General features: G+C 55.8%; 1 protein-coding gene across 1 annotated transcript; it reads right to left on the bottom strand.

The window, feature by feature from the left end:
• Positions 1-534: 534 nt before the first annotated feature.
• On the bottom strand, positions 535-12,098 carry TRIB3 (tribbles pseudokinase 3). Its single transcript, XM_036121798.2, has 4 exons — positions 11,903-12,098; positions 9,808-10,098; positions 6,364-6,656; positions 535-1,797 (listed from the first exon to the last, which is right to left on the bottom strand). The coding sequence occupies exons 2-4, from the start codon at positions 10,096-10,098 to the stop codon at positions 1,305-1,307; spliced, it is 1,077 nt and encodes a 358-aa protein (XP_035977691.1). The 5' UTR covers positions 11,903-12,098; the 3' UTR covers positions 535-1,304.
• Between the last annotated feature and the right edge of the window lie 319 nt (positions 12,099-12,417).

The following is a 12,417-nucleotide window of genomic DNA, read 5'->3' as shown; positions in this document are numbered from 1 at the left end:
AGCTGAGTAGTTAAGACATTCGAGGGTCAGCTAGTGAGTGTGGGAGCCAAGACATCGTTCCCGGCAGCCTGACTCCAGAGGACTGAGTCCTCGTGCTACAGTACCACCCTCCTGCTTCCTCTGGTCACGGATCTCTCTTCTGTTGACACCTGGGACCTCTGTGGCCATTGTGTCAGTCGTCACTAGGGACAACATAGCAGAGAGAGAATGAGCCCAGGGAGCCAGTCCTGCTGACGGCTCTGAGGGCTGAACCAACCAGCCCAGAAGCCCGTTCCACCTCTTGACTTCTTGGCTTTGTGTGAAATTTCCTTCTTTTGAAAGCCACTTTGGCCCAGGGTTTCAGTTACTTGCAGCCAAAAAGTACCCTACCAGAGACACCCGTGCCTCCCGAAGGGGCAGACGGCGCGTGCAAGACCCACTGGGCTGCAGGGAATCTGTTCTCACAAACCACAAGCCTCTGGCCTCACTATGGGACAAGGAGAACTGCTGAGATGGGGAGGAGAGGATAGAACAAATGTCCGGGAGACATTAAAATATCTCATAACTCCTTTATTAGGCAAAAGGTAAAAATACACTCTTATGGCATCCAAAACCCATAGTGTTGATCCAAAACCCAGAATAGGGCTTGAGACTTTCCAGGAGGCCAGGAGGAAGAGCCCGCCTCCTCCAACCTCAACTCTGGTGCTCAGGCCAGCGGTGGACAGCCGTGGACCCTCATTCCAAACTGTCCTTGAGTTAGATGAGGATCAGCCTCATGGTTTGAACTGGCAAGCCTCCAGCCCGAATCCTTGGCTCGGGCCTGGATGGAGAAGACAGAGCTGCTGGGAGCACAGTTCCCAGCACAGCCTGGGCTCTGGGGTCCTGAGTTGTGAGGGGGAGGCCTGGAGGCTTTGGCACGGGGATTTGTGAGAGGGACTGTCCAGGGTCACAAGTGCCTGGGCACCAGCACGAGTGGATGCTGACGCCTGTACTGGGAGGGCCCCGTGCGGACACACCTGCAGGCATGGAAAAGTGTGGTGAGCTCTGAGAGCGGGAGATTTGTCTTCTGTTCACTGCTGTGTTCCCGGCGCCTAGAACAGGGCTTGGCACACGGTGAACTCCCAAGAAGGATGTGTTAAGTGCACAGGCCTGTGTGCACAGGTATGAGGAACCACACAGGTGTGCATACGGCCCACTCCATTCATGCCTCTTCCTTTCTCCCTTCTAGAAGGCACTAAGGTTCGGCTCAGTGCAAAAAAGGCCGGAGAGAGCTTGGAGATACCCCAAACTCAGTCCACTGTTTGCAGCTGAGAGTCTAGGGCTACCTAGCCATACAGACCCGCTTCTGCTTCCCCCTCCTCTTCCTCAGCTTCCTCCAACCGCGGCCCTTCGGGGACCACCTGGTCAGCCGCCCAGAGGTGGGCTCGGGCTGGAGCCGAGGGGATCGGGTTGTCCCGCAGCCAGGGGTGCAGCAGGATGCCCGCGGCTGTGAGCCGCTCAGCTGGCTCCCGTCGAAGGAGGCAGCGGACCAGGCAGCGGGCGGGAGCCGAGAGGCCCTCAGGCAGGGCAAAGGCACCGCGGCGGATCTTGCCAAAGAGCAGGGCAGGCTCTGAGTCTTGGAAGGGGTAGCGGCCCGCCAGCATGGTGAAGAGCGCCACGCCCAGGCTCCACACATCGGCTGCCTTGCCCGAGTAGGAGGCCCTGGAGCTGAGGATCTCCGGTCCCACATAGGCTGGGCACGCGTGTTTGTCCCACAGGGAGTCGTCCGGCCCGGTCAGCACACAGGCGTCCTCCAGGTTCTCCAGCACCAGCTTTGTCCTGTGGCAGGGAGGCAGAGGGGTCAGCTCCCGTGGGGACCCCATGCCACCACCCTCTGCTCTCACCCTTAATGGCACCCGTGTCGTGAGCGACTGCTGGCATCTGGCAGAATTGAGCCAGTCCTGTGAGACTGGTTGGTGGATCACATTTTACACACGAGGAGGCCCAGGCTCAGAGACGTTAAGTCATTTCTCAAGGCCACAGAACAACTGGGTTTGAACTAGGACTCTGAGAGGAGCACATTTCCCAAGAGTCCCTCGAGGAGGGGCTGAGGGGGCCGAGGGCACTAAGCCTCTCTCTTTTTTTTTTTTTTTTTAAGATTTTATTTATTTATTTGACAGGGAGAGACACAGCGAGAGAGGGAACACAAGCAGGGGGAGTGGGAGAGGGAGAAGCAGGCTTCCCACTGAGCAGGGAGCCCAATGCGGGGCTCGATCCCAGGACCCTGGGATCATGACCTGAGCCGAAGGCAGACGCTTAACGACTGAGCCACCCAGGCGCCCCGCACTAAGCCTCTCCTAAACCAGAGGCAAACTTAGGGTCCAGGCAGGTAATAAAGTGAGAGAAATAGGAAGTGGGGACCATGCCAAACACCTCAGCACAAACACTGCCTAAAAAGGGCACCGCTAACATTACAGTCAATGTTCTGGAGCGTCCATGGGGCACCTGACCCAGAGCTAAGCTCTTTATCTGCTGTATCTCATCTCGTCCTCGCACAACCTGTGAGGAAGCCATCATTTTACAGCCACAGGGCACAGGGCTGGGATGTGAACCCCAGCTCTCACCCACCCAGAGCCACTGCTATGAACCCCTCACCGTTCCCAAGTGGCCCCACATTCCCATTTTTCCCCAAGAGAAGCCAGAAACCATATGTTAATGAAAAATCCCAGTTTTTGAAATGTTGGCAGCCAGTTTCAATTAAAAACAAACGAACACGGGGCGCCTGGGTGGCTCAGTCGTTAAGCGTCTGCCTTCGGCTCAGGTCATGATCCCGGGGTCCTGGGATCGAGCCCCGCATCGGAGCCTGCTTCTCCCTCTCCCACTCCCCCTGCTTGTGTTCCCTCTCTCGCTGTGTCTCTCTCTGTCAAATAAATAAATAAACTCTTAAAAACAAAAAAACAAATGAACATGTACGTGGGACCAAAAAAAAAAAAATGTGTGTGAGGCCCACCATTTGCAACTTCCGCTTTAAACAATTCCCACAGAGCACTCCAGGTTACTTTAATAATAACCTTTCTGTTACCAATGCCATTTTTTTTTTTATTACCACTGCTATTAAAATTATTCTATGACACCACTTCCGGGGCGCCTGCTGGCATTTGAAAAAAATCAAGGCCCAGGCAGGTAAAGCCACGGTCAAAGCCAAAGAGCAGGTAAAAAGTAAAACCGAGATTCGAAGCCAGGTCTGTCTCCACCAGCCCTCTCCTACCAACAGTGCTTCTCAAGCTATTGCCCTAAAAAGACACGAAGTACTTTCTCACCCTGGGAGGTCTGTGGGTGATGTAACTCATCCTAAGTTCACAATTATTTGAAGCTGTGTATTAGCTTAAAAAATCATTATAAGATTTATATTCTACTTTTTACTAAAGGCATGTTCATTTTAGTATAAAATGTAGAAGGAGAGAAGGAAATAGAAAATCACCGTTAGGCAAGCATCACAACAGTAACTGCTACAAGGAAGGCGGATGCCCTGTGAAAATCCCTGGGCAGATTTGAGGAGAAACAGTATTTACACGCATGCCCTCGAAGCACCTGCCCAAGGTATGTATGTATGTATGTATTTTTAAAGATTTTATTTTATTTATTTATTTGACAGAGAGACAGTGAGAGAGGGAACACAAGCAGGGGGAGTGGGAGAGGGAGAAGCAGGCTTCCCGCCGAGCAGGGAGCCCGATGTGGGGCTCGATCCCAGGACCCTGGGATCATGACCTCAGCCGAAGGCAGACGCTTAAGGACTGAGCCACCCAGGCGCCCCACGATTTTATTTTATTTTTATTTTAGAAAGAGAGAGCATGAGCAGGGAGAGGGGTAGAGGGAGAGGGAGAGAGAGAGAAGACACCCCACTGAGCACAGAGCCCAAGGTGCGGGTTCAGTCTCACAACCCTGAGATCATGACCTGAGCAGAAATCAAGAGTTGGAGGCTTAACCGACTAAGCCACCCAGGTGCCCCCCCCAAGGTATTTATTAATTACAAGGGGTAAATTAGGAACCTTACAGTGGAGAAGCTTGGCAGACACCACCTTAACCAAATGACTGAGGTTAACAATCACAGGAACACATATCACCATCATGCATCTTCTGACACGGTGTGCTGAGAAGGACCTATCCCTCGTGTGGTACTCTTTTTTTTCTTTAAGATTTTATTTATTTATTTATTTATTTATTTATTTGAGAGAGAGAGAGAGCACTCATGAGTTGGGGGAAAGGGAGAGGGAGAGAGAATCTCAAGCAGACTTGGCAATGAGCACAGACCCCACTTGGGGCTCCACGCACGGCTCCATCTCAAGACCCTGAGATCATGACCCAAGCCGAAACCAAGTCAGACGCCCAACTGACTGAGCCACCCAGGCACCCTTCCTGTTGGTACTGTTGCCAAAAATGCATGATCTCAGTCTAAGCATGAGAAAAACATCCATCAAATCCAAGTTGAGAGGCAATGTATAAAATAACTGACTGGTACTATTCAAAAGTGTCAAGGTCAGGATGGTGGCCATGGAAGTCGGAGTCTGGTAAGCAGTGTGTACAACTCACCTGCTGAATCAACTAGCCCTGAAAAGAAAATTTTGAAAAAAGAAAAAAAACCCAAAAACCAAAAAGTGTCAAGGTCAAGGAGGACAAGGAAAGACTAAGGGACTGTTTCAGACTGGAGCAGACTAAGGAGACAGGACAACTGAATGCAGGCTGGGGTCCTGGACTGGATCCTGGACAGAAAATTGGTATTCGTGGGAAGCTAGTGAAATCGGAACCAATCCATGGTTTAGTGACTAGTACTAGATCAAGATTAATTTCTTAGTTTTTTGGGTTTGTTTTCGTTTTTGTTTTTTTTTGAGAGAAAGAGAGAGAGAGGGAAAGCAAGCTTGAGCTGGGGGTGGGGCAGGGAGAGAGGGAGAGAGAATCCCAAGCAGACTCCCCACTGAGCACGGAGCCTGATGCAGGGCTCGATCTCACGACCCTGAGATTATGACCTGAGTGGAAACCAAGAGTTGGTCACTTAGCCAACTGAGCCACCTAGGCTTAGTTTTGATAGTTGTTTTTTAGTTTTGATAGTTGTTCTGTGGCTATGTGAGAAGTTAACATTAAGGGAAGTGGGTGAAGGAGATATGAAAACTCTTTGCACTATTTTCACAACTTTTAGGAAAGTCTAAACGTATTTCAAAAAGTTTAAAATGGGGACGCCTGCGTGGCTCAGTCAGTTAAGTGTCTGCCTTCCACTCAGGCCATGATCCCAAGGTTCCGGGATCAAGCCCCGCATCAGGCTCCTTGCTCAGTGGGGAGTCTGCTTCTCCCTCTGCTGCTGCTCCCCCTGCTTGTGCGCTCTCTCTCTCTCTCTGATAAATAAATAAACAAACAAACAAATAAATAAATAAATAAAATCTTTTTTAAAAAAGTTTGAAATGTAAATGGGTGGGGGGTGCCTGGCCGGCTCAGTTGAAAGAGCATGTGACCCTTGATCTTGGGGTCATGAGTTTGAGCCTCATGTTGGGTGCAGAGACCACTTAAAAAAATAAATAAAATAAATTAAAATGTGCCGTGGGGTCGCCCTCCTTCCCCACCCCCCACCCCCACAAAAAATCTTGCAATGTAATCCATGTTCCTGATGGCTGTTCATGTGGACCTGACTGGCTTGCCTGCTCCCGGACACACCCCCCTCCTGCTTACACCCCCCCCCCCCCCCCCCCCCCCCCGCCCCAGTCTGGGGGAGGGGAGAGAATGCCGGCTCCCCTCTCCGCTCCCTCCCTCCAACATCACCGATTCTGTTTCACAGAAAGCGTTCCCATTGAGGAGCCTCAGGGCCCGTTGTGGCTTGTTGTCTGTGGCCCTGACATCCTGGAAACATCTTAACAGTCCACTTTTCTCCTACCAATGGGGAAACTGAGGTCCAGAGACCTTGAGTCACCCTGAGTCAGCAGGTAAGCCCAGCCAGGCCTCCCCCCTCTCAAGCTCAGGGTGGATGAGGACCTCTCTGGAGTCACATCTGGGTTCGCTTCCAGCTCTACTATTTATTTAGCTGTGGCATCTTGGGGGTTACTTGACTTCTCTGGGCCGGTTTCCTCACCTGGCCTGTGGGAACAAGAAGAGTGCCTACCTCATCTTTGTAAGCATCTGGGCCGAGTCAGAGAGCGCAGCCAAGCTCTTCGTCACTGTCAGGACTGTCACAGAGACAACGCTCCAGCCCAGGGGCTTTCATTAGCCCCGAGTCAACCTTTTCCCGGGAACCAGGCAGAGGAGCCAGTCCGGGCTTCTCCATTTCTTTGTGTAAGTTACTTTGCCTTCGTGGGCCTCAGTTTCCCCATCAGGGCCCATCTCTTAGGTATGTCTGCGAGGAGGGTCTCTGGCCACACTCACCTCTCGCGGTCGGTGAAGACAAAGCGCCGCAGCTTGAGATCGCGCAGGACCAGCCCGTGCTGGTGACAGTGCGCCACGGCGGCGGCCATCTGGCGGAAGAGCGCGGCGGCTTCGGGCTCCGGGAGGCGGCGGCGGCGGCGCACCAGGCTGTGCATGTCCCCGTGGGGCCGCGGGAAAAAGGTGTACAGGTGGCGGGGGCCTGCCACGACGTCGGCGGGCCGTGCCACGTGGCCTTGCGGGGGCAGCCGCGAGTAGGGCTCCAGCGCCGCCAGGGCCTCGCGGGCCGGGTACACCTGGGGGCGGGGCTTGGCATGAGCGCGGGCGCCGCCCGGTGGAGCGGTGGGGGGGGGGGGGGGTTGGGAACAGTCCCAGACAAGCCTTTGGGCACTACTGTGCGCTAGGCACCGGGTCCCGCGCTCCAGCCGCAAGCCGCTCCCCCCTCACAAAGCTGGGAGGCCACACAGCCAGCGAGTGGCAGGGCTGAGATCTGAACCCATGCTCCATCTGCGCTCTCAACTGCCACCTTATATGGCCTTAAACTTCAGATAACTGGGAAATAATAGGTAACCCAAATGAAAATAACCCCCAGGGCCCAGGGCCGGGTAAATCCAGAAGAGCAGAGAGCGCGCAGGTCACCTTATGCAGAGCATCGCCAGGCTCAAAGCTCCCATTCCCTAGGATTCACTGCCTGCCAACCCCCCGCCCCCCGCCCCCCACCCTTGCCACCCACTCCAGGCGCAGGCACTGCATGGCGGGCCGCGGGTGCCAGCCATAGGGATCCAACCTGCCTGACAGCCATGGTCCCTGCCCTCCTGATGCCCACGGTCCAAACCAGCCAAAAACTAAATATTTCCCAATTCTGATAAGCATTGCAAAGGAACCAAGAAAGATGCTGGAATAGAGAATATTTTGGAAGGGGGCACCTAGGTGAAAAGGTGTGGTCTGAAAGGGGTTCTGGGGAAGTGACCTGAATGATTCAGAGATGCCCATGGGATAAGGTTTCCAGGGGGAGGACATGGGCAGTGCAAAGGCCCCGAGGCAACAAAGAGCTTGAGCTGCTCCAGAACACCAGCCCCAGATTAGTTCAGCTGGAGTAGGGTAAGAGAGGGAAGAGGGGCAGTGGTGAGAGGGCGAGGGTGTCAGAAAACGTGCTAGGGACTTTATGGACTTTAGGTGGGAGCCTCGCCACAGCCCTGAAAGGTGTGTTCTGTTTTACTGCTGGTGAGACTGATGTTCAGAGAAGGAAGGGCACTTGTTGGAGGCTACACAGCCAATCAGAGGCAGAGCGGGGAGACCCACTTAGTTTGTCTGCCTTCAACCCTTCCCATGTTATGTTGGCTCTGCCACACAGAAAATAAACCAATAAAGCATATACATATTTAATTCATGAAAAAAATGTAAGCATGTCTTAAAACAACAAACAAACACTTGGGTGGCATGGAAGAAAGAATCCAAAAAACAGAGACTACTTTTTTTTTTTTTTTTTTAAGTCAGGGCAAGCACATTCCTGCCTTCGTACATTTGCACTTGCCTGTCCTGCTTCCTGGATGCTCTTCCCTAGATACCCACAGGGCTGGCTCCCCCAGCTCACACGTCATTGCTCAAATGTCGCCTCCTTGGAGAGTTCTTCCTGGACTAAAATCACCTGCTCCCCCACGGTCCCTGTCCCCCTCTCTCCCAGCCCCTAGCCTTCTCTCCAAAGCACTTATGATCACCTGGCACAGGATCACCCTTCCCTTGTGCCATATTTTACTCATTCCCTTGTTTACTGTCCAAGTCCTCCCTAGAGCATCAGCTTGATGAGAGCAGAACTCTATCTTGGAACCACAGCAGGGTGCATGGCACGTAGGGTGCTCAGTGAAGGTTTGTTGAATGAATGAATAGGTGATAATCTACAGACAGAATGCCGATCCCTCTACACACTGACCAGAAAAGGCGATGTGGAAACGGCAGGTCAGCCCTACGGCTCATGCTAGCATGAGGATAAGCACGTGCCAGGAGACCCCCCCCAAATGTTTCTGAATAACTGGGGCTATGAGAAAGCATGGCACTTCTGGTTTGAGCCTGCTTTGGTCATGCCACTCAGCATGGACTCCCCTCCCCAGTAGGAACAGAAGAAAACCTGTAATGTTGCAGGAAAAGGAGCCAGAGTTCAGGGATTCCTTAGAGCACTTGGGGCAGAGCACTGGGGACCTGCAGTGGGCAGCCCAGAGCCCAGGTAAAGCTGGTGGCTGGACACAGGTCTGCCTCTATCCCCCTGCCCACTGCACCCCCCCCCCCAGTAGGAGCCAGTTGCCAATGCTCCCGGGTGGAGGCTTCCTGCTTCTCTGTGCATTCCCAAGGGGACCCAGGCCCCCTTCTTCCCCTCCCCTGTGTAGCTGGGTCTCCTGTATCTTTCTTACCCCACCCACCAGAAGCAAACTGACCTGCTATGTCTGAAACACGTGTCCTAGCATGGGGCCACAGCCCTGGGCTCAGTCTCACCTCTGACACCCCCTGGCTCTGTGACCACAGTTTTATGAGCCTCAGTGTCCTCTATCTGCAAAATGGGCCAATAATAGTAACTACCTCATAGACTGGGTGAAGATTGGAAGAGATTACACACACTAAGCCATCAACATAGTACCTAGTGCACAGTAAATACCTATTATTATAGTTCTTCGTCTCTGCCTTTTTAGGATGTGACCTGCCAATGTCCCCTGGGCCTCACCTTGCCCATTTCCTGATTTCTGCCAAGAACCCTGGACTTTGCCCTAGGACCCAGGCCCGATACAGTGAGGTTTCGTGCTTGGCCCTTCCTTCTTGGCCTCGGTCTTTCCATCTGTGAAATGGTCACAGGCTAAGCCCAATGACCTCCAGGGTCCCAGGAGTTCTGATGTCTACCCCACCTCACCCTTCCCTTGTGCAAATACCTTCAGTGGCTCCCGCAGCCCAGGGCCAGCTCCTTTCTCATGCTTTCACAACCGGTGGCCGCCGGCCCTCCCCTCCTGCCCCTCTCCAGTCTGGCCGTGGTGAAGTCCTTCGAACCCTCTGATGCCTCACATGCTCTTGCTCCTCAGGCCTCTGCATGGCAGCCTCCCCTGCCCAGATCTCCATTCTCCCATGTCTCCCTGGCTAACTCCTGCTCAGCTTTTCTGACACCCGCCTTGAATACACTGGAGGATCCTGCTCTGTGCTCCCACGGCCCCTAAGCTCCACCCCTATGGCCTGTATCATACTATGGGCCTAAGCTGCGCATCCCCCAGGGCTGGGCATGTCGGGTTTACCTCTCTGGCCTCAGCCCAGGCCAGGGCCTGACAGAGAGCTGGGGGCTCACTGACTGCTTCCCCAATAAACACAGGAACAAAGTAACCCTAAGGACCCCTCCACCCTGACAGTCCTCTGGAGCCAAGGCCCTTTCCAGGCCCCTGTGATGCTGGGGGAGAGTGACCCCAGGGGACCCACCTTGCAGGTGTACTCCGTGCCTATGGGGCAGCGCAGGGCACGGTAGGCTCGGCCACCTTCCTCGGGCTCCAGGAGGACATAGGGCCCAAGCCGGGAGGCAGTGGTCACAGCGAGGGCCTGGGCTGGAGCAGGGGGTGGGATCAGGGGCAGCGGGCAGGGGGGCAGCCGGGGCTGGGGCCCGCTTCGAGCTTGTTTCCGGGTGGGACATTCGGTGTCTAGGTCACTGTCCAACTCCAACCGCTTCCTCCTGGACGGGGCACCCATAGGAGCAGCCAGAGGGGTGACTTGCATCTACAAAGAAGGGGAGAAAGCACTGAAGGGAGGCTGCTTGGTGGCCCCCCCCTTCCCTAGCTGTTATGGAGGGTGACTTGGCAGTGTGCATTAAACTGACAAATGCACTTACCCTTGACCAGGTGTCCCACTTCTGGAAATGTATCCTCCCATTAAAATGCTCACCAAAATATTAAACACAGGAAAAGCTGTTCAGGAGAGCCTTGTATCTAATAGCAAAAGGCGGGAAACACCCCCAAATGGCCATCAGCAGGGGGCTGGTTAAACATCATGGTACGGCCACACGGCAGACTACAGTACATGGACTGCCTTGGGAGGGAGACCCCACATTGAGTGAAAGGCCATAATCCCAAGGTGGTAAGAATGCAACAGCAGGTGGCTGTAGTCAGACATTCCTGGGTTCTAATCCTGGCTCACACCCTTCCTGGCTGGGTAGCCCTGGGCAAGTCCTGCAGTTTCCCCGGCTTCAGTTCCCTCACCTGTAAAGGGGGAGCAGGATGCAAAGCCCATAGGATTTTTACGATGATGAAATGAAAACACAAATAATTTAGAGCGACCTGTTGCAGGGTGGCTGTCAGCAAACAGTCACGGTCCATTGCTACTACTATCATTCATAGCCGAAGGCGCTTCAGTGTTCTCCTTGGGACTATCCCTGGGGTGGCTCTTCCAAGGCCACAGCAGCACTCCAGGCTCTGCTTTGGCTGGATCCATGCCTCAGAGGCTGGTAGGGCCTGGGATAAGCTCCATGGGGCAGGTGGCTACCCTAACCGAGCAAGGGACTTCGCAGGCCACACTGCGGGACTAGAATCTCCACTGTAGGATGGAGGCAGCCCCTCATATCTATTTCTTGGCGGGTCACACCAAACACACACTCACAGAACCCAGAGCAGACAGGTGTACACACACCCCTCAAAACCACAGTTTGTCCAAGCCAGCCCTCTGAGACACCACATCGAGGGCAAAGAGGGGCCCGCACATCATTAAGTGACACACACCTCATCCTCCGTGGGCAAGTGTGCAGTCATGCACACACAGAGCCCTCGCACCCATCACGCTCCCCACTGCACGACCCACAGCAGGAAGGCCACCGGCACCGTCTGACACGAGCCCCATCCCCCTCGGCCGCCTCGCCCAGCCCTCCCCAGCCGGGCTCCTCGGGTGGGAGCGGAAGCGGCGGCCGGCGGGTGTCCCGAGGCAGAGGATTCAGCGGAAACGGAGCGGCGGGAGGGGGAGAGGCAAGGCAAGGAGGCTGGGCCCCAGGGCTGCGAGACACCCCAGGGTCCGCCGGCACAAAACACACACGCGCACAGCACAAGCTGCGACCCGCAGCCGCAGCGCCAGGCGCACACCTGCGGCGACGCTCCGTGCGCTCCGGGGTCCCGCACCCTGCATCCTCGCTTCCACTCGCCCTGCGCCCGCCCCCGTCCCCAGGGCACCCCAGCCCGGCCTCAGCCGTGTCCCCCGCTCGGCCGACACCTGCCACCAGGTACGCAGCCCTCCCCACAGCTCGCAGCGTCCGCCGAGACACATTCCCCCCCAACCCCGCAGGCTCACGCGGACCCCCAGGCTCACCCTACAGCGACACAGACCCTACAGAGTCCCCGGCGCCCCCCCCCCCAACAGGCCCCTCACACACACGCCTCCCCCACCCCACGCTCACTTCTCGGGGCGACACTCCCACACCTCTGTCCCCGCCTCCCTCCGCCCCCCGGATACCGCCGCCACCTTCGCGGGGGCGCACCCTCCCACCCCCCCCACCCCCGCCCGCTCGCGGCTCCGGCCCCTCTCGGGCCCCGCTGGGTACCTTGCCCGGGCGTGCGGCAGGGGTCCTGAGTCGCCGGGGCTACTCCCACGTGGCCGGGGGCCCGCTGCGACGTGACCGAGCCCACAGCGGGACACGTGTGGAGCCGCCGGCGCTTCCGCTGCGAGTCTCCCGGCGCCAGCGCCGGCTCCGGCCCCGGCCCGGGTGATGCAAACCTGCGCTAATCGGCCGCCGCCTGCGCGCGGGCCCGGGATTGCACCATCCGCCGGGCTCCGCCCCTGGGGTCACCGCCCCGGCGCGCCCCGCCCCGCCCCCCTCGCCTCACCTGACCTCCCGGGGTGCCTGGGCTCCACCTCCTCCCCCACCTGCCCCGCGCACACACCCCCTACTGGCTCTCCCTATCACCTTGGAAAGAGCACTTTACTTTTCTGAGCCTCAGTTTCCCCGTGTGTGAAATGGGGAGAACATCCTCCCGTTTCAGGATGCAGAGGAGAAAAAGAGCAAACCGTGACGGTTTCCGCGTGCTTTCCTGTTCATAAAGAACCTTCCCACCATTG

This window comes from Halichoerus grypus, chromosome 10 (assembly GCF_964656455.1).
Source record: "Halichoerus grypus chromosome 10, mHalGry1.hap1.1, whole genome shotgun sequence".
In the NCBI taxonomy this organism is placed as follows: Eukaryota; Metazoa; Chordata; class Mammalia; order Carnivora; family Phocidae; genus Halichoerus; species Halichoerus grypus.
This window is presented reverse-complemented; position numbering and strand designations above follow the sequence as displayed.

Coding starts and splice junctions, on each gene's coding strand:
- TRIB3 (XM_036121798.2), bottom strand. CDS start 10,098: ATGCAAGTCACCCCTCTGGCTGCTCCTATGGGTGCCCCGTCCAGGAGG. Junction 6,657..9,807: donor GCACGGAGTACACCTGCAAG/GTGGGTCCCCTG, acceptor CCCCGCCCCCAG/GTGTACCCGGCCCGCGAGGC. Junction 1,798..6,363: donor GTCTTCACCGACCGCGAGAG/GTGAGTGTGGCC, acceptor TCCCTGCCACAG/GACAAAGCTGGTGCTGGAGA.